The following is a 23,094-nucleotide window of genomic DNA, read 5'->3' on the forward strand; positions in this document are numbered from 1 at the left end:
TTGTAATGGCAGCCAACATGCTTTATCTTCCTGCATGCATGTTGATGAAGTGCACATCAACCCAAGAACTCCTCCCTTGCTTTGGTGATATAAGTGCCATGGGAATTGAAGGATGCATGTGTGTGTGTTGTCTTTATTTTGATTGTGCTAAAGTGTGAGCTCATTATTGCTTTCACACTAACTTTTCTCCCCTTCTCGCCTGACCCAGGCAATGGACTGCAGCTGAAGAGCTGTGCAGAGGGACAATGCACGCCACTGAACTCTGCTGCCCTTTTCTGAGCCCCTGGCATCTGCTCACCCTTCACCTCACATGAGGCAGAGGCAGCAGAGGGCTTAATTTATTGCCCCTCTCAGTCTGTACCCCCTATCCCCAGTGACCCTCCTTGAAGTGGAGGGATGACCAAAAAAAGGGGGTATTTTTTTCTTTATTTTGATTGCATTATGGCACGATTGTATTATTGCATATGATCAGATGAAAAAAGGGAGGGTGAACTGGTCAGGACTGCCCACTCTTCTGACAGAACTGCAGAACACGTACTATATATGGAGTCCTGACCAGTGACAGCAAAAACACACAAATGCAGCATGCAAGGCACAAATTCAGAGTCTGTATTCAACATGCTGAGAATGCACCAGCAAATCACAACTGTTATACTCTTCTCAAACCAATAACTTCAAGATCCTTGATTCTGCTTTGGATGGCATTCTAGGTTTCCTACTCACTCTGGGCTGGATCCAGACAAAAAATTCCCTCAGAAAAATGGAATCTTCCTGATTTCCCCAACCCACCCACTAATATTCATTAAATGCCACTTCTTGGAGATAGGGAGCCTGAGGGACAAAATGAGCAGAATCTGCATCAGAAAGAGGGAGCTGGCAGAAACTTCTGTCAGTAGAAAATGTAGTCAGTATACAGCTTCATAGTTGCCTTTTGAATTGATTTGGTTCTAATCACAACAGTGTTTCTAAATAGGCTGCTTTTCCCATTTTGACCTTAAAAATGCAAGAGCAGATCCTTGGACAACTTGGTCAACTTTCACCAAAATCAAATGAGCATAAAAACAGTTGGCATTTAATTTGGCTAGTCAAATATTTGGCATTCAAATAGCTAGGAACAAAAATAATTTTGAAGTACAGCAAATCAAGAAATGGTGTCTTAATATACTCAGCAAAGCAGTCTTCACAGTAACACAGAAAATTACCTATAACTGAACTATCTATAGTCAAAGAAAATCAGAACAACCGCTTTAATATAAATCAAATTTAAGCGAGTGAGGTGGCTTGAATGCATATAATTTTCAAAGCAAGGTATCATGTCAATTAATTTTGAAGGAATGACTTTTCTGTAAAAGCCCTAAAACATGAAGAATAAACCAGAGAGATAATTTCACAGCATTGTGGCAGATGGCATCAGTCACAGAACAGAAGCATCAGCAGATTGGGTACCCTGTCAAATTATTGTAAAGGGAGAGAATTCACATTTTGCACTGACCCCCAAGGATCTGAGAGACAATATGAAAAGGGGACACTTCCATACAACTGCAAAATGATTGTTGAGATGGCAGAAAAGAAAACTCTTTCCTCTGTGAGGACAAGAAAGTGAAATTATAAAAGATGATGAAGAGAGGGCTGAACTGCTTAACTCCTATTTCTCCTCGGTCTTCTCTTGTGAGGGAAATAGTGATCAATGTGGCAAAAATGTAACACAACATGGGAGACGGGAATGGTGGCCTTGGATCACTGTTGGAACAGTTCACAAACACCTAGGTTCTTTAAATGAAACAAAGTCTTTTGGGCCAGATGAACTCCATCCAAGGGTACTAAAAGAACTTGCAGATGTCATCTCTGAACCTCTGTCTGTTATTTTTGACACTTCTTGGAGAACAGGTGATGTGCCAGACGATTGGAGACGGGCTAATGTTGTCCCCATATTCAAGAAAGGGAAAAAGGAGGATCCGGGTAATTACTGACCCGTCAGCTTGACATCTGTAGCTGGTAAAATTTTGGAACAAATAATCAAACACACGGTCCTTGGGTTTCGCAAGAACAAGTCATGTCAGACCAACCTTATCTATTTTTTCGAGAAAGTGACTTGCTGGATCAGGGGAATGCCGTGGACATAGTTTATCTGGATTTCAGTAAAGCTTTTGATAAGGTTCCACATGATATTTTTGTTGACAAGTTGGTAAAATGCGGTATGGATCCTTATTCTGTCAGGTGGATCAATAACTGGTTGACAAATCATCCCCAGAGGATACTTGTTAATGGTTCAGCATCTTCTTGGAAAAGAGTGACAAGTGGAGTACCCCAAGGATCTGTCCTGGAGCCTGTGTTGTTCAACATATTTATAAATGATTTGGATGAGGGATTAGAGGGGATACTTATTACATTTGTAGATGATACTAAACTGGGAGGGGTAGCAAATACAACTGAATACAGCAACAGAATACAGGATGATCTTGATAAGCTCGAGAAGTGGGCTAAACTAAATAAAATGAAGTTCAATGGAGACAAATGTAAAGTTCTGCATTTAGGTGGGAAAAACCAAATACAGCGATATAAGATGGGGAAGACCTGTCTTGGCAGTAGCATGTGTGAAAAGGATCTAGGAGTCTTAGTAGACCATACATTGAACATGAGTCAGAATTGTTCTCTCTTGCCCCAGAGGGACAGACCAGAATGAATGGGATGAAATTAATCTAAAAGAGAATCCATCTAAACATCCAGAAGAGGTTCCTGACAGAGCAGTTTCTCAGTGGAACAGGCTTTCTCGGGAGGTAATGGGTTCTCCATCTGTGGAAATTTTTAAACAGAGGCTAGATAGCCATCTGACGGAGAGGCTGATTCTGTGAAGGCAAAGGGGTGGCAGGTTACAGTAAATGAGCGATTAGGATATGAGTGTCCTGCATAGTGCAGGGGGTTGGACTAGATGACCCATAAGGTCCCTTCCAACTCTCTGATTCTATGATTCAATCAACAGGATCTGTGCAGATTAGTGGCTTTCTCTTCACATTTATTGGTGTTAGTTTCTTACTGCCCTCTCAGTGACACTCCTGACATCATTTGCAGACATTTTCCAAGACATTCCCTACACTTTCTTAACTTCAGGCTTGAAAGCCTGAAAGAAATAACATGTCAATTTTCATCTGCAAATGAGCTTGGGATACAAAAGTTAAAGGGTACAAATTTTCATTGCACAAGAAGGGGAAACAGCAAATCCTGCAGGGAGAGCAGAACAGAAATAGGATAGCCTCATTTCAAGAAAGTTACTCACACGATAAATTTTATTCGCTATAGAATCACAGCTGAAACAGAAAATGCCAGTTTATAGGGACTACCATTCTTTTCTCTTATATCATCATCTTCATCATCCCAGCAGATCAGAACTACATGGACTCTAAACAGATTTGTGGGGGTCATCCCCACAATTGCAGAAAAATCTGAAATCTTAAAAAAAAAAACTGGTTTATATTGCCCCCCTCTCAAGTAGCATTGTCTGCATGCATATAGACAGTGCACATTGTGATTCAGTAGAATTACATTGCCGGATACAGGGAACCACGCTGGGTCTGGCCATAGCTGTGGACCTCAGCAGCCACACTGACAGCTGTTCCAGGCCTGGTCATAGTAGTGGATGCAAGGAGCCACTCCAGTTCAACAATGGAATATGTCAGGGGCTGTTTTGGCTTTCGAGGGAATACTCATTGGACCAGGCTAGGCAGCATCCACTGGGTAACTTTATAGTATGACTTACCTAGGCCAGGCTGCTTGTGTGATATAGTTGTTAGATCAGCCTTTCTCACTTTTTTTACCATTGAGAAATCCCGTTCTCATCTTCATGGCTTCTGTGCAGTCCCACATGGGAGAACAGCAAGGTCACTTACCAAGGAGGAATGTGTGGGATGTTTAGTAGAAGACTGAGTGTATCACTGCTTTTCCCATTGCTGCTTGTCATCTACCATCCACATACATGGAATAATGACAGATGAAAGTAGATGGAGTTTATTTATTTATTTATTTATTTGATTTGTATGACCGCCGCTCTCGGAAACCGGCTCGCGGCGGTTCACAATGTTTCAATACAAATACAATATATTAACCATTAAAATTCCCCATTAAAACCCCATTAAAATAATGACTGAGTCACAATGATGGCGATTAAAAAACTATTCCCGTACAGGCACACTGGATGAGCAGAAGGGAACGGATGGATAATTGGGCATAGGGTGGAACAATCTGGGGAACCAGTTGACCAAGTTGCAGCCGAACAAATGTCATATGAAGGCAAACCAGAAGCAAATGCTGCAGATGGGTTTTTTTTTTTTTGACAGGGGCTCAGAGGCCGCTTTTGAAGTTCCTGCCAGGGAACAGGAACTCTCAGAGGGAGCACTGGTCAACTTAGTACTTGCCTGTCCCTCATCTCACTTAGAAGTTGAAGACTTCAGGGTGTTCTCCCATAAAGTAGCCTTCAAGCAGTTTGCCCTTCCTTCTCTCACCTTAGGTGTTTATTGGGCAAAGCCTGACAGGAGACCATTTTATGACCTTCCCCTAAGCATAAGAGACAAATGACATGGGGGTCTTTTTGTGTCATCTTTGTGGAACACTTCTTGAAGACCGCCACCATGGATATATTTTCTTGTATATAAATAAAAGAGAAATCTGCACATCTTTATATATGGTCTCCTTTTCTTTTTTTTCTCCCGCTCCCCTTACCTTAGTACCTGAGGTAAAACACTGGACAGCTTGCTAGAACAGCAAGAAGAGAATTGAGGGAGAGAGTGCTTGCCCCTCTCAGTTACGTGACTTTTAGGCGGGAAAAGTCAAGCTCTTCTCAGATGGGAGGGGAAGCATTCTCAAAAGTGAGATAAATTTATTCATTGTGTGTCAGTTCCTCTCTGTGGCAGGTCTGTGGCTGCATAGTACCCTTGTAGGACTGCAGAGAAGGCATGAAGATGAACTGGATGTTGGCAGATTGTAATTGGTAATTAATAATAATTTACTGATTTTGTAGGAGAGCTAAATGGTCTATCATGAAGACTTGGCTTCTTAGTTGCAACCAACCACAGAATACAATTAGAAATATGTGACATACTGTACATGAAGAGATACACTGAAACTAATAGGCCCCAAAAACCATCCTTTGAACGAGGCAATTTATACCCAGCATTTCTACTGAATCTTTCAGTGGCTGCTAAATGCAGGCACCACAAAAATTGTGAAAGTGAACTTCTGTACTGCTGTTGGGAATGGATGCATTGCAGTGTGGGGGGTTTGTAAATTATACTCTTCCTCTACAAAATCCAAAGCTAACTCATGTGGAGGTTTTCCCACTGAAGTCCACAATGGACATACTTTTGAATATAAACACAGGATCAAATTGCAATTATTTATGAAGTACTGTACTGGGAGGAATTCATTGGCAGTGATTTATACTCCATTTACAAAATCCCTTTTTAAATTTATGATTCAACTTTTCTACTGTTACAAATCCAGTAGGAAAGGATTCAACATTTACTTCCTATGTTTTAAAATTGTCATCTCTGAATTCTTGCTTCTTTTATTTGAAAAGTGAGTAATATTTATTCAAGCTATTGTTCTTGTGAAGTATAAAGGTAAAGGTAAAGGTATCCCCTGTGCAAGCACCGAGTCATGTCTGACCCTTGGGGTGACGCCCTCCAGCGTTTTCTTGGCAGACTCAATACGGGGTGGTTTGCCAGTGCCTTCCCCAGTCATGACCGTTTACCCCCCAGCAAGCTGGGTACTCATTTTACCGACCTCGGAAGGATGGAAGGCTGAGTCAACCTTGAGCCGGCTGCTGGGATTGAACTCTCAGCCTCATGAGCAAAGTTTTCAGACGGCTGCCTTACCACTCTGCGCCACAAGAGGCTCTTTTTGTGAAGTATATAATACAGCATATTAATCATCCAGAAACAGGTAAACCTCATTGGTATTCTGAACTTTTTACTGAAGATTTTAAAAAACATATAATGACAAAACATCATACCAGTGAGAACATTGTTCAGTACATATTGGTACATCTAAAATTGCTACAAGATCTTTTCTGCACAGGGAATAAGGCCTGGGGCTGGCTAATCCGTTTCCATATGACGTTGGTACCGGCTTGGAACTGTACTTATTTTGGCCCTCCATTGCCCTGTGGCAAGGAAACGCAGATATTTCCGCATTGCCTTTTCTGCAAATGGGGCCTATATACAGGGCCAGGACTGTGCGGCCTTTGAGGCCTGGCTCCTCCCCCACCCTGGGCCAACTATGGTATCCCGGAAGGGACACAAAAATGCCCTAGGTTTCTCCATAGTGGATGGCGGAACATTCTGCCCGGCTGCCTTGTGTGACAGTAGAAATCCATGGCATACAGTGTGCACTGCCAAAAACAGTCCCCCATGGTGACACAGGAAGTAGCGGGGCAAACTGGTGGCAGCCTGGCGTGGCCACCCCTATGCAGAATGGGTACAAGAGAGGCTATTGGCAGAGGCTGTGTTAGTGTAGCAGTAGTAAAGAGAAAGAGTCCAGTAACACTAACAAAATTTGTCGCAGGGTATGAGCTTTCATGAGTGACTCATGAAATTCTGTTAGTTTTTAAGGTATTGTTGATACAGTATTAGAGTAAGGAGCATGAAATGCTCTGTTTTTTCATCTTATTTTCATCAAGTTTTTCCAATACTACTGATTAGGAAAAATAATTAATTTATATAGGTACCAATACTTGGTTGGTAATAGGCTGCAAACAGGTTCTAAGAAGATTTTTTGTTTTTTCCCCCCTTTCAGTCTAAGGTAGTATGGTAGAACTATTTGTAATCTAGCATGGTATCTGTTTGTATTGATTGGCATGTTAATTGTGTTCCAGTGATTCCATATTATCTGGTCAACCTGTACTAAAAGGTGATGCTGGAAGATAACTGCTGAGATCTGTGACACTTGTGCTTGGGAGAGTCATGTTGCTCCGCCTTATTCCTCTTACTTTTTAAATGAAGTAGCTGAGCAAGATCACGCAGGGGACTGGAGTGTTGCATCATCAATATATGGATGACACTTGGTTAAATTTCTCCATTTCAGTTTATTCATGTCAAGCACTGCAAGTTCTGATTTATTTTTTGGAGGCAGTATTTGTCTAGATACAAACCAATATACTGAAACTGAGTTCTGATAAAGGTACTCTTGGTCAATAATATGACTCAGAGCTTGGGGGCGCTGTCTGTATGTGCAGATCTCCTATTTAGTATGTAGCACATTTCATCAGCTTCAGGAAAGGCAGCAACTGCAGTCTTTTCTTGAGAAGGCAGCATTTGGACACTCTCACCATGCTTCGATCAAATAAAAAAGATTACTGTAATACATTTTCTGTGCCTATGACACTTTGAATGCTTCAGCTGGTTCCAAATAGAGCAGCTACATTACTGATCCCATGTTCTTCTAGAAAACATCTCATGGATCTTAAAACAATGGTAATGGTGGCTCATTGACTTCTAAGCCTGAGACATGGTGTTGGTTTATTACTCAAAACACTTACATTACTTTGGATTAACACATCTGAGGAACTGCTTGCTCCCACATGTAACTGCTCATCAGTTTTGATATTTGGAGGCTCTTTTCTACTTCCATTCCACTTCAGCAAATATGGTATATCTGAAGAAGTGTGCTTGTTCATGAAAGCTTGTACCTTGAATGAAACTTTGTTCTTAAAGGTGCCACTGCACTCAAACTTTGTTCTGCTGCTTCAAACAACACAGCTACCCATCTGAATGTATCTCCCTCAGCTGTTTGCTTGACAATGAGTTTTGTTTTTATTTACCTAGTTTTCTTGTTGATGCTTTTCTGCCATTTGGGAGGTTTGCTGGTTTGTTTTTAGAATTCTGTGTGCCTTGATAATTCGATGAAATAATCTGCAGTTTTAAAACGTTTTGTTTCTATGATTTTAAAATGTTAATGTTATCATATTGTTTACAACTGTTCTCCATGAAAGATAAGGATTCATCCAGTTTCTGGCGGTTAACATCTTGCCAGAATTTCCTAAGCTTATCCAAACTGGACACATTTATTCCCCCAGAAAAATGGGTAGCTTTTTTCAGAAATATGTACCAAGACAACACATGGACCACTATGCCGCCCTACATTATAGAGCTTGACAAAGTGCCAAGCTGGCCTCCAGTCTCTCACGCAGAAATTGAGTCACTCATTGGTCAGCTAAAAGAGGCAAGGCTCGTGGAATAGATGCTATTCTCCCTGAATTTATAAAGGAGAATAAGAACTGGTGGGTCCAATTTTTAGTCTCCATGCTCCTAGACAAGACTGGTGTATTTCCAGAAGAGTGGAGCACAGTGGTAGTGGTCCCCCTTTTCAAAAAAGGTAAAAGAGATTACCCTGTATGCTATAGACCCATCAATTTACTAAGTGTTGTTAGCAAACTCTATGCTAGGCACCTTGAGGATAAGCTCAGGACGTGGCTTGACCAAGAGAATATTATTGCGGAGGAACAGGCAGGGTTTAGGGAAGGCAGATCCACACTTGATCATTGTCTAACCTTGCAAAATATAATTGAAAAGTATAGCACAAATGGCCCACTATCCCTGTATGCTGCATTTGTGGATCTCAATGCGGCCTTTGACTCCATCTCTCACCCACGACTCTGGGCAAAGCTTGAACCATCAACAGTGGACAGAAGGCTTTATTTACTTATCAGAGCCTTGCATGATCGTACCATCCTCAGGGTCAGGTGCAGTAGGAAAAGACATTTAACAGAACCCATTAATTCAACTAGGGGAGTGATACAGGGTTGTATACTGGCCCCACTGCTATTCATATTTTACATAAATAATATGGTTAACTTTTTTAGAGGGTCAGACCTTCATCCACCAAAACTAGCACAACGGCTCATCCCCTTGTTACTCTATGCAGACAATGCCGTACTACTATCCAGAACCCCACTTGGGCTAAGGAGAGCCTTAGTTAAGCTTGCTGTATACTGTGAAGAAGAGAAACTGATAATTAATTATCAGAAAACCAAAATAATGGCTTTTGGCAATTTCCAAAAAAACTAGAAAGTGGCATATAAGCAACCACAGTATAGAACAGGTAAAACGTTTTAAATACCTAGGAATGATTCTGCAGGTAAATGGCTCAAAATTTCCCCATAGTAACCATCTTGCTGACATAGGAACCATGTCTGCACACAACATTCTTAAGTTCCTACGGAATAAGGGTGGTCACTGTGTCCCGGCTGCCCTTAGTCTATCAGGCCAAGACTGTAGCCCCACTGCTTTACGGCACATTCCTAGGCCCTCCAGCCACCTGCTTTACCCCACTCGAATGGGTACAAACCAAATTTCTGAAAGCAGTTTTACAAGTTCCCAGGTGTGTGTCAAACTCCATGGTTCGGTTGGAGACTGGAATGCTGAAAGTTGAGGCGAGGGTTGTAATTTCCTCTCTCCATCTCTGGCCAAAGCTGATTTTCAACCCCAGTGGTCTACTACCCTTAATTTTAGAGGATAGTTTTCAATCTAGCTGGTTAGTGGCGGTTAGACATAAGATTGAATGTCTTGGCTTTTCCTCATGTGCTTTACTTTTGGCAGGTATGGACTCAGCTAAAAAAAGTGATAAAACAAAGAATTCAAGATACTGAGCGGCAAGCAGACCTTTCTAGTTCCCCCATCTTAAGGTCACCGCTCAGTAACAGATATATTCTTTTTTCTGCCTCATATCTTTTTACTTTGGAAAGTAACACTCACAGAAGAGCCTTTGCCCTGGCTAGGTGCATGGCACTACCCTCAACATTACTGGAAGGGAGGTATAAAAGGATCCCCTTCCCTGAGAGAACATGCCCCTGTCATTCTGGCCAGGTAGAAGATCTTGAGCACGTTTTTCTGTACTGTCCTTTCTATGCTGAGGCCTGAGCTGAGTTCATCCATCCCTTTGTAAAGCAAAAGTCAGGACAAACTGTAACACATAACACAGACATTATCAATAAATTACTGTCTGATGAATCCCCCCAAATCACCAAACCTGTTGCTAAATTTTGTTCAATAGTATGTAGGGTTCGTGGAGCTGGTAGGGTCCACCATGAAAAATGAAATATGAGGATCTTGTTTCAGGCTCAAAGCTATTTCTACTCTAGTTTTAAAAATCCACTATACATTTTGTCTGGTGCAAACCGTAATAAAATGTCTATCTATCAACTGTTCTCCAGCACATGTAACACTGCAGGTTTAGCAGCTGCTTTTGTCATTAACTCAAGATTTAATAGATGTTTTTAATTTACATAATTTATATTTGGATTGGGAATTTTATGAATCGATTGTTATTCTTTTTTTCTTATAAACTGCCTCAAATCCTGTTGGTTGAGCGGCTAAGGTTAGAATGATTAAAATAAAATATTAAAATATATTTCAATATTACATATATTTTTTCCAAACATTTTATTTTTTACGTTTCTTTTTTTCCCTTCAGTTGTTCTCCACTGCCTCGTAGTCTGTGCAAGGAGCCCCAGGTTCCCCATTTCCCACTGTACTTTCCAATCCTTCTTTTCTTTCCCACTTTAATATGACCTCTTGCTCTCTTGTGTAAATAAAGAGTGTCATGATACTATGTACAACTACAAAATCAAGTTATCTCAACAATTTTATATTGTAAAGTATCAAAGACCCTAGAAGTATGGGATGGAAAGTGAAAAAGCATTGTGATCTATGGATTACTTGAAACCTACCAGCAACATTTTTGCTGTGATAATTGGAGGCTTAGACTTCTTTAGAGGGGGGATTATTGGACTTTATTTTGTAGCCTGCCTGTGTTCTATCAGCAAGGAAGGCATTGTTCTATTATATCTGTGCACATTAACGATTAAAGGCTAATGGTATTAGAAGACAGATACATTTCATTCTCTATATAAGATCACTGCTTTCAAATTATCTGAAAAAATGTTTTGAAATATTAAAATTTCTCAAAATTGTTAAGCATTATATCAGTATATCATAACAGATTATGATACTGTTGTAGTTTCCTAATGGCATACTAACACCAACTAACATCAACATTTTCTGAAACTGGTGACACAAATCTGAGTATGTATTATTGTTCTCGACAATATCAGTTAAAAACAAATCTGAACATCATAACAATCAGACCTCAGCTAGTGAGATTAAAATGTTGATGCCCCAATCCAACAAGAGAACATACAGAAGCAAGGTTACATATGCACATTAAGGATGCATACCAAGTGGCACTTTAGATAACGAATACGCACATGAACACATGAAGCTGCCTTAACTGGAGATGCCAGGGACTGAAACAGTTCTTCTATATGCCAAGCAGATGCTCTTTCACTGACTCATGGTCCCTCTCTCGATATCTACTTTAGAAGTGAGCATGTCTAACATTGTTCCCAACTGAAATTAGGACTGTGTAGGGTGATAAAGCCCCCTCATTTTGCAATCGAAATGTAAATATACAGCCCTGACAACTCTCCTACTTTTTGTGAGAAACACAGCATCTTATTTAACAAATTTGTTTGTGTTCAGAAAGGATCACCAAATGAAGCTAACCATAACAGCAATATCTCATAAAATGTCCAAAATTAAATGTTAAAAATAGCAAAATAAAGTGCTAATGAATCAAAACAACAGCACCAAAATCCCAGGAAACACATCAGACAGGTAGTTTTCAAAGCCTCCCAGAACAAAAACAGTCTTTAGATAATATCAGTTGACAGAGAAGGTGCCAACTACACTTCAAGGAAGGACAGTGTTCCATAATGTAGGGGTGGGGGTGGTGGTGCTTCTGCACAGCTGTCTCTGCATCAAAGCCAGAAAACTGGATTATAGTGAAAATAAGTAACAATTAACTTGTCCATTGTGCTTCATGCAATGACTTGCTCCTATGATGATTGGTTATTGTGTACATAGCATATACAACTAACTTGATCAATTGTATCTAGTAATTTTGTCACAGAGGCAGGATCTGAACCAGAGATTTCCAGCAGCATAATTTTATCATCCCATTTAGCCTATCAAAAATTTCCAACTAGAGAGTCATGAATCCACTTAAAGGGAGGTGTATCAGCAGCACAGCTGTTTTGTCTTTTAATTTTTTTGGTATTATACCCAAGTCCAGAGACTTCCAATACAATCTTAAACAGAGTTATACTCTTAAACCCAGCAGAAAGCCCAGACGAGGAGAATGAAACTGAACCATAGTTAAAATATGTATCACTGGCTCTTCTAAAAAGGCTCATGGTGCTAGTAACAGATTTTAAAAACATAAAAGCAATTATATGAAAATAACAATACTAAATCTGAAAGTCTAGCCATGCTAAACATAACTTCCTCAGCAATCAACAGGTCAATATAGACTTTATTGTTATTGAAATATTTTAAATGCCATTTCAGCAATAAAAGCAAGCTGTTAACAAAAGGCCCTTTCATATAAAATGAGAGAACGATTATCGTTCAATTAAATAATTAAAGAAAATCTCACATTGGCAGGTGGGGATAAAATTGGTTTTTAGGCTGAAAAGTTTGAGAACAACTGCAGCTGATCCTCTAGATCAGGGGTACTCTACCTGTGGTCCTCCAGTTGTTTATGGACTACAATTCCTATGAGCCCATGCAGCAAATGCTGGCGTGGGCTCATGGGAATTGTAGTCCATGAACAACTGGAGGATAACAGGTTGACTACCCCTGATCTAGATAATTTAAGAACAACCCTTTAATGATGTTGGTAAATTAGTGTAACATTGGCATATAGCAAAATGTTCCAGAAATTGCTCCCCAGTTATGCAAATGCTTTCCTCTATGGCAGAGATCCCCAACTCGTGGGGTTACATGAGAGTGCCCCAGGGGTTATGTGCCCTTTCCCAGAAGTTCATGTGGCTGCTAACATCTCTAGACATCACTGGAGCCCACTTCCCCTGTTGATCTCCAAGCCTAGTCTCTTTTTCCACAATGGAAACAGTAGATGATCGATCGATTGATTGGCTGGCTCCTGCATCTCATTTCCCTGCCCACTTCTCTGAAGGGGCAGGTCACCACTTCTGGGGTTCCTCAAAGCCTAAAAGATATTGCAGGGATTTCTCCGTTGTCAAAAGAGTGGAAAGGGTTGCTCTATAGTCTTGTCAAAGGCTGAATTTTTCAGCTTATGCCATAAAGTCTAAAGAGAAGTTCAGTATCTTAGGAGGCAGTTGTGCCTCTGGATCAGAGCTTCATCATAGTATTTAGCAAATATTAGTGATTTGAATGGTCACTTTGTACCTGTGATTAAGTAACAAAGGTGTTGTTTGTGCATATGTGTGTGTGTATAAGAAATTATCAGCTGCCATTTAGCTATCAGTACACATTATTCTAACAGCTTTTTAAAACTGTGAACTTACTGTTGAAATACAGAGCTCAGTGCAAGATATAAAATAAGAGGAGATACAGAATAGCAAAATCTCTTAAATACACTGTCATAGCAGAAGATGTCATAAAACATAAAAATTACTCATCCTTCACATAACAAAAATTGTCCAATAAGGTCAACAAAAATTTATCCAAGGCGTGAACCTCCGAGTACATGCTATTGGACTCAACTTTTGTTGTGCTACTTCAGACCAACACAGCTACCCACTTGAATCATCCTTCACACATCATCATCCTCTCCCACATTGTTCCACATTCTACTTGCTGATCATTTTGTTGATTGCAATGCCTTATTCACTCCCCTCCCCAAAAAATCCAGGCTTCTTCTGCTGCTAAGATAGTCCTCCTCCATGAATACTAATGACACAGTAAATCTGTTAACACTCTGTTGTTTTTATTGCAACAGGCTAACAAAGCTACTGCTCTGAAATCTGGTCTCTAGTTCCATTATTATCCATCCAAAAATCTTGTTTCTCCTTTCTTTTCTGTAATTAAAAAAGAAGTCTACAAGAAAGAGCTTCTCTATTTCTAAATCAACACAACTGCTATATAGATTCAGTGGAGGCTTATAGAGACATAGAGGTCATGATAGTCTATAAAGCAGCAAACCTAAAAGATCCTCCACACACCAACTGGGCAATAGCATATAGTGCATGCTTGTCTATGGAGCACTGAAGAAGAGCTGAATTTTCTGGAAACCCCTGTAGGATAGGAAGTACCTCTCTGTTTTTTTGGAGTGCACAGGACAGAGGGATGTGATGATTCTTCAAGATAGTGCTATTTCACATCTTTTGCCTCTTTTGACTGCAAATTCACCATCTCGCACTGGATTACAACAAACAGCATCCATGCATTTCTTCTGCATGAGTGCTTCTGTGTGTGTGTGTGGGGGGGGGAGGAAAGCAGGCAAATTCCATTCTGCCACTAGAACATTTAGCCTAGATCCAATCTTCTCTCGCTTTCAACTTCCCAACTGCACTCACAGACAAACATTTGCTTCCGCCACCACAACTACTCAGGAAATTCACCTCTTTTAAGTGCTGAATAAGTACTTAGAAATCAAGTCCCAATAAGGTAGATGTCCAGTTGTTAAGACACATTGCTTGTGTCACATATTAATAGATTGAGCCTCAGTCATTAGACTCCAAACCCACAATAATATATACACAGTCAAATGGTAGAAACATAATTTCCCCTGTTTGGGAATTTATAAAACTTACTAAAAATTTCAGAAATATTTTATTGGTTGATAAAATCCACTTACCAGAATGAAGAGGCAATTAGTGGCAAGCCACGTATGCTCAGGAATAGTAGAAAATACTGACAAAATCAAGCAACCAAATACAAGGAGAAAACTGAAAAACAAAAGATATTAAAAATAGTGAGAAGACATTAAAAAGTAGAACTTCAAATATGAACTACAAGCACTATGGGCCTAACACAGTTCTGCAAGGCCTGCAAAATGAAGCTCTTCTGCCAGGCATTTGGCTGAGGCCATTGATCTGACAACATCTACTGGGCCCCCAGAACCCCCCCCCCCAGATCTGACCAAACTGCAGGGTTATGGACAAAATGTTAACAGCAAGGGAGAAACTAAATATTAAATTGTCAGTGTTAATGATGCTATTGTTATTGTTGTTTATATTGATACAGTTACTAAATTCACATTGTATATGTCTTGTTGGTTTTCATGTCCCCTGTGAACTGCCCTGAGCCACAAAGAACGGTGGTGTAAAAGTGTAATAATAATAATAATGATGATGATGATGATGTTATTTGGATTCTTTGTATTCCCAAAGTAGCATGCGGTTAATGCCACCCTATGTATATAATAAAAGATCCCATTCACTTAAATATTTGGTATATAAATAAAGTTGGTTATATCATTTTTTTTAAAATCAAGGGGTACAATTTAGATCCATGCAAATCAATACAGTGGAAGGTCATTTCTTTTCAACATGAAGTACATGATATGTTCACTAATTGCATTAGGAAATCACATAATTTAATTGTTTTTATCTAACTATTCTTTCAATGAAAACTACTTGTCTGAGATAAGGAAATAAGAACTCTTTGGACTTTTCTGTGATAGATTTTAGATGAGAGGTAACAAATTATTTTTAAAACTCATTTTCTAGACACAGTAATTTTGACCTTATCCAAATGCAGTTCTTTGCTCTTGCAATTTTCAGAATTTTTTCTCTTGGAGCTGCTTTGAAAGGCTTATAAATTATTTTAAATGCTTGTTTTAAATGCTTTTTTAATTAACTATTTATATTCAGCAAGTAATTACTGTTGCAAAATAAACTGATACAAGAATAAAAGGCTCTTGACACAGCTCTCTAGCAGGCATTATAAAAGTGCAAGACATAGGAATTTATTGTTGTGCCAATGCTAAATACAGAGGAGGACTGATTGATAGGAGAGGTTACGACAGATTCATTGAATGTTGTGCCAAAATCTTGCATGCCGAGCTGTCTACAACATGCCACTTATACCGTGGGCAACCACACAATATGCCAGTGCTTTGTGAAGTGTAATATCTAGAGTTTCAGTTAAGTTTGAATAGAAGTTCTAAAATAAAAAAAAGCCAGACTTGGTTTTGCTTCAAGATGTGGAGGTACCAAGTCCTTCAAGAGAAGCCACTATGGTGTAGTGGTTAAAGTGGTAGGCTATGATCAGGTAGATCTAGATCACCCTTAGCTATGGAGCTCACTGGGTGACTATGGATCAATCACAGTGTCTTAAAGTTGTTACATTAAGATTGTCCCACTTTTGGCGGGACATTAGGGGGTACCTGGCAAATTGTACTTATGGTATTTGCTGGCGTATAAGACTACTTTCCCCCCCTGAAAAACATGCCTCCAAGTGGGGGGGGGTCGTCCTATACGCCAGGTGCACTTTAGTTGGGATAGACATAGCTGCCCACAGTGGCCCATAGTACTGTAATGTAATGTAACAAACTTTATATTTTGAGTGGAAATGTTGGGGGGTCGTCTTATACGCCCAGTCGTCTTATACACCGGCAAATACGGTATGTTGAAATTTAAAAATATATATTACAATACTATTTTTGCGTTCTATGCATTCTATGAAACTTTTTGTTGCTCCATATAGACCAAATTTTTAATCAAGAACCCCCCTGCTCAATGGTGTCCCGCTTTACCAAGTTAAAATCTGGTGACCTTATGTTACATGGATGAAATTTATGGGCTAATTATATATGATGTCCCAGCTTCTTGAAGGGAGAAGATAAAAATCTGATAGACTCATCATCACTCAATTATTACATTGAAGTTTTCCAGTTAAAAAACCTTGAAATACAAACTAAAACACATTAAAACAGACTTTCCAATGGAAAGGATCTGAACACATACTGAGGTTGAGTACTGTCTAGATCCAACCGATTCTCTGCCTTAAAAATGACTCAGATGGTCTTCACCCACCACGTCTTCACTTTAAGCTACTTCATTTCAACTGCTTTAATATACACATTCAGTAAAACATGCATTCAAATTGGATGTGATGTGAAAGATTTGTGATCATACCTGTGATACCTGTATGTCTGCTGACAAAAGGACAAATAGTAGCTGGGAAGGGGATAATTAAATTCTGGAGTGTTCTCAGTATTCTTCTGATTAGTTTCCATATGGTTCCCAAGCAATGTGATAATTACTAGTTTAGTGAGTTTCATTGATTAGTGGAAATGCTGGTTCACTACTGGCTGTTCACAGGCTCACTTGCTTATCACATGAAATCTACAAAGTTTTGGTTTAAAAATGTTCTGCACTGTGGCATGTCCCTTTAAAAGGAGTCTGTTGAAAGACAATACTCAGCTGACATGGTGGAAAATAATACAGTTTTGATAATGCGAGCCATGTGGATTAAATTTTCCATCATTTATAGCTTCTATGCGGCTTGTTTATGTAAGTAAAATGAGATATGACAAAGGTTACTACAATTTGTTTAAAATGCCTGACAAAAAACTGTGTAGAGCAGAAGCATTCCTCCATTGAAGGAGGATTGTAAATTTATACTGTAAACATTCATATGAAATGACTTGCTCTTTAGCCTTTTCTATGAATTTAGCAGCATGACCTTTGGGGTCAAGACCTGATGAAAGCAAGGGACGTCCACATAAGGAAGTTTAATAAGAATGGTCTCTTTAAACAGCTGAAGAATAGTTCCAGTGAAGAGTTTTCAAGATTGTAGTAGTTGTCTTTTACAATTTATTTTCCTTATTAACTGACCTTTATAGTGGGGGAAAATAAACATTACAGAACATTTGACTGTTTTTTAAATCACAATATTTTTGTTACTGTTTTAATTCAATGCTGATGCTTTTATTTTGTAACCACTATACTTTTGTGTATTTTATTTTTTCTGTTTTATCAATTTTGGCCTGGTTTCAAAGTGCTGCAGGACTAGTTCTATGTAACTAAAAGAAATCTGGAGTTCTAATGCTTAAATGACAGCCTTTTCCTCACCTTTTTTGAAACTGTGTATATTTCAAAAGCAATTTTTAATATGCACAAGGGTCTACTGTTCAAAGAAATATATTTTTAAAATTCCTTGTGGTATGCCTGCCTGAACTCTTGAATACACAAAAGTTATTCTTTAGATCTCAGCCATAATTATTAGGAATGGAACCCCAAATATAAAATAGTATAACTCATATGAGAGGGAAAACCAATATTAGTGGGGTTTTTAAATTAAGTTATAATCTATTGTATAAAGCCTGGTACCAGTAAAGAGAAAGAAGGAAAACTGAACAACTGGTAATGTTGGGAACAGGAGGGAAATTGCCCCACTATAGGAGCATAGTCTTTCAGGAATAAAAGATTTAAATTAATCTTTGTGAATAAAAGGCTTAAAATACCACACTGTCACATGTAACCAAAAAAAAAAGTCTTTTCATATCCTGGAAAAATATTCTACTAGTTGTAGATTTCATGATCCAATCCACAACATAGAAAAATAAAATAAAACACCAATAAATATTGGGCCAGCCGATACTGCAAATGGACAAATCTCTTTATAGGTAGTTTTTGAACAAACATAATTTTGCAAACATAAATGCTGGTACTGACTTTCCAAAATAAGAACTTTTGAGACTCTATATTATTTGGAGGCACTTAAAATCTGACATACTGGAAACATATGAAAAACACATGAGATATGCCATAAAAACATAGGATCCAAACTACCCACATTCGATAATTAGTTCCCCTAACTATCCCTTTTTCCAGTCTTAGTTGTGTGAAATCTATACATATATTCACAGAAAAGGGATAGGTATATTGTCCTTTGTTAATTTGGGGGAAAGCACAGAACCACAGTGTTACACTCTTAATACAACCAAGGTATATTTGACAACTGTGCCAGTGCATTTGCTACTGGCAGAGAAAAATCCAAGTTAACATAGAGTTCAGCTCATTTAGGTCCATTGCTCACTAGGCTTTAAAGTACAGTCCACTGTATTGGGATGGAGGCTTTGAGTCAGAATTACCCACCATTGTTTCCTTTCCCAGATTCTCTGGAAAATCCCTTCCCCCAATTCTGTCCTCCTTATCTATTAATCTTGTCTCACCCCATCCTCCCTTCACCTCTTCTATATCAATCCTCCCCTTACCTCAAACCATTTCAGATAATGTCTCCCTGTCTCCCCTGTCCCTTCTCAATCTGCCCCACTATCTCTCTCCCTTCTCCCCTCTGTTTCTCACACCCATACAATCCCTCTTCTGGTTTCTCCCTCCACTTCTGCCCCAGACAATCCCCCTTCCGTCTCTATCTCCCCTTTCCCTCAGCCAATCCCCTCCATCTTTCTTTTTCCTTCAGATGATCCCTCTTTTTCCTTTTCTCTCGCTTCAGACTTCTTGCCCTTCTTTCCTCCTCCCACTGACAACTCCCCTTCTTTCTCTTTCTCCCTCTGACAATCTCACCCTTCTTCTTCTTCTATTCCGACTTTTTGAGAGGAGGTTGCTGTGGCAGGGTCCTCTAGGAGCTATGGCAGCAGCAGGGCCCTCAAGTGCTACCATGGCTGCAGCCTGCTTGTCAGGTGAGGCAACAGGCTGAACTTGGTTCTCCCTCAGTTAAGGTCCACTTAACTGTGCACATTGTTTTAATTAACTTGCAATACCAACAGATGAAATCTCCAGCCTCTCATTTCTCAAGGCAATACTTCACCCTTCTTCAGAACAATAACACCTACATCACCAAATATAATAGCACTCTTAAATACTATTTCCTGTCAGCAGACCATCCTGGGGTGGGGTAGTGGGCGGTGTCTTCATATTGACTCCCAGCTGATAGGCATCCAATTCTGGGCTACAAATTTTCTCTCTGGTATAAATGATTTGAAGTGGATCATAACAAAGACCACTATCATCACACTTTACAGCCTAAGATTAGCCTTTACAGCTGTTTATTTTCAAATCATGCAATCAGCCATGTTAACATGGTGAGACTTTTACAAACAGGTCATGCAGCATACTAGTATTTGTGGTGTTTCAGATGTTGGGATCTTTCTTATTATTTGTTCTGTTATCGTCTATATTTGGAAGCCACAGATGCCTTCATTTTAGCAAATCTATCTTCACACACACTTATGGAGAAAAAAAATCCTTCTTGCATATACAGACCCATATGTTATCCTTATGTTAGCTTTATATGCTTTGACCACCAAGAAAATTCACACAGAAGACTTGTCTAATATTCATACTTTATAGCAATAGAATTTGTTTGTAGAGTGTGGAGTATTTTAAATAATTGCATACATTTGTTAGGTTCCCAACCATCAAACAGACTTCTCTCTATCTTGCTGATTGTTTTTGTCATTTTTTGTAATTAGATTAGATTAATCTTGTAATGGCCTTTGATCATGTGCAATAAAATCTACCTACCTACCAGCCTTTCCTTGGAAAGAAGTGCTTGCTTGATCATTTCTGCACCTTTTCCAATTTTATAATAACTGTTTTGAGACAGAGGTGTATCTTTGTACAGTTCTGGTCACAGGCAGCCTTCTCATGGTCACTGTATTTCATTTTGATTTCATGAACTATTATGAAAACAAAGGAAATTTTCATGTGATGTCATAAATTGGCTTTCCCTCAAACCTGCCTAATTTCTAATCAGAGAGTCAAAGATTTTTTTAAATCCCTAATGTGAAAATGGTCAAAGAAAAATAAAGAGAACTTGATATCAAGAAAAATAGATTAGAAACAAAGAAGTCAATATTAATACGAATTCTCTTCACTTCAGCCATTGTTTCTTTATCACTGAGCTCTAATCTTGAAAGGATTCAGATGACACAGAGCATACTGCGTTAAATTACAAAGTGCTAGCAGATGGTACTCTTTCAGCCACATGTGCCATAGGTATGAGAATTGCTTTCAAAGTTGTTAGGAAATATGAAGTCAAATATATCTTCTCTTTCCTTACATTTGTCTTAACTGTATTATATCACTAGAACCACAACCCTATGGTTACACACACACACACACACACACACACACACACACACACACATATATATATATATATATATATATATGGTCTAAATTAAATAGACTCCGGGGAATGGTAGAGGGCAGGAAGGCCTGGAGGATCATTGTCCATGGGGTCATGATGGGTTGGACACGACTTCGCACCTAACAACAATTCCTGTATACATATATCTTAATTTATAGAAGCCATACCCTCATCATGTAATCCAATGCTCTTTGAGAATATATGTGAATCAACTATATGGGTAGAGTCAATCAAACATGCCTGTTTCAATCAAATAGCATCTTCCTGTCAGGATGCTAATTCCATCTGAAAGATCTTTGGAATTGGCCCAATCTTACGTGGCTGATTCTTTTTTAAGATTCACACATACTCCCCAGAAGCATGGGATTGTGCTGAGTGAAGCATGGGATTGTGCTGAGCATCGGATTGTGAGTGAGTGGTCCTATATATTTGTGCGTACATGAAGGATATCTAAATTAAACAGGATTTATTCTCATGCAAATATAATAAAGAATAAAGCCTTTTATTGAATCTAAGAAAGCTCAGGACAGTAAGACTATTGTCATTTACCTGTACTTTATTTTACAGATTCATTTATTACAGTACTTATTTCATGCCTTTCCAGGCTTGAGGTGGCTCACAAAATTAAAAGCATCCTTAAATCAGACAACATACCACAGTTAACATTACAGCAGATCATTCTAGCAAGTAAGAAGATGAGAAAATGAACAGGCCTTATGGTTATTTTCCAAATGTTCAAAGAAAGGAAGAAAGCTGCCTTTCCTCCAGCAGCTGTAAGAAATCTGCTGTAAAAACTCTGTTTCCCCCTCCAGCTGTTGCGGTTTCTTCACATAAGAGACTTCTAAGCATGGCCCTCTTAGCAGAATTTTCAGAACTTTTTTTACATTTGCAATTGATACAAACTCAGAATATAACTTCTGAAAGTTTTAGCATGTCCTTTTTATTCACAGTAACACCACATTTAATGTAGCAATAAATAAACTATTTTCCGTGATGTTTACCTCACTGACGCTGTTGCATGGGGCTGCAGTCTGGTGTTTTCATCACGGCAGGTTGACCCATTGCTTCCTGGCTCCGCTTCAGGGGGCCTTTTGCCCGGTGCGCCTCATCCACCCTGGAATTGTGCCCCCACATGACCCATTATGCACGGCAGCAAGCATGCCGGGCTGCTGCTGGTCCCTTATGACAGGGTGGAATTCCCCATCACACCCCATGCATAATGGGTCCATGGGAGGCAGGGTGGCTAGCTTCCACCAAGCTGCAGGGTGGTGTTGGACACCACAATACTGCATTCTTAAAAATGAAAAAAATGCCACTGGCATCTCTGTAGCACTATGCAGGGTCACAAATACCTAGGGCATTTTTTGTTCCTTCTGGGTCACCATTGTAAGGGGATGAGCCAGAACAGGATAGCCCGACTCTTTCCCTGCTGCACAGGCTTGTCCTGAATGAGGCCCTGTTGCTGTCCGGGGCAAAAAAGAGAACACGGATATAACCATGTTCCCTTGCTGCGGGGCAACAGAGGGCCTGAGCTGGGTCACACTTGGGATGGCCTTGACTCACAGGCAGCAGGGCTGGTCCCCGGGGTATCGCATGGGGCAGCGGGAAGCTTTAGGCAGTGTGGGTGGCCGCCCCTCGAGAAGCCTTTGGGACCCTCGACCAGGCATGCTCAGTGGAGCATGCGGGGCTCGTCGGCGCGGGCTTCAGGGTCGGGAAAGAGGTACGGCTGGCGCATCAGAGACACGGTGGCCCTGGCTCTATCCATGCCTCAAAGCCTGTTGGGTGTAGCCTCCCCCCCCCCTGAGGAGGCGGCTTCAGGGCCAGGACAGAGGCAGGGCCCTCCGATTGTCAGTCCAGGGGAAGGAGCCAATCGGCACCTTTCATCATCCAGGACAGGGCCCGCCCTTGGGGCTCTTACTGTTTTATGTTATCCACTCCACAGGAGCAGTTAAAGATGAAAACATGGTTTAGTTTGCCAGGTTACGCACAGTCCCTAAGTTAAGCACTGCCTTAACAGCCAATTTTGTGTAGTGGTCAGGAGCACCAACTTCTGATCTGGTGACCCAGGAGCTTCTCCACATGCAGCCAGCCGGGTGATATTGGGCTTGCCGCAGCACTGATAAAGCTGTTCTGACTGAGCAGTAATATCAGGGCTCTCTCA

At 39.9% G+C, this 23,094-nt stretch overlaps 1 protein-coding gene and 1 long non-coding RNA gene across 10 annotated transcripts in view; one reads left to right on the forward strand and one right to left on the reverse strand.

Moving 5' to 3' along the window:
* Positions 1–23,094, forward strand: part of LOC143822100 (uncharacterized) — a 210,277-nt gene that overhangs the window by 96,819 nt on the left and 90,364 nt on the right. The window lies entirely within an intron of this gene.
* KCNQ5 (potassium voltage-gated channel subfamily Q member 5) overlaps positions 1–23,094 on the reverse strand; it is a 380,258-nt gene that overhangs the window by 93,872 nt on the left and 263,292 nt on the right. For both annotated transcript variants that reach the window (XM_077306720.1, XM_077306710.1), the window contains exon 2: positions 14,668–14,758. In XM_077306720.1, the coding sequence (XP_077162835.1) occupies positions 14,668–14,758 (91 nt within the window). The remainder of the gene's footprint in view (positions 1–14,667; positions 14,759–23,094) is intronic.

This window comes from Paroedura picta, chromosome 1 (genome assembly GCF_049243985.1).
Source record: "Paroedura picta isolate Pp20150507F chromosome 1, Ppicta_v3.0, whole genome shotgun sequence".
Taxonomy (NCBI): domain Eukaryota; kingdom Metazoa; phylum Chordata; class Lepidosauria; order Squamata; family Gekkonidae; genus Paroedura; species Paroedura picta.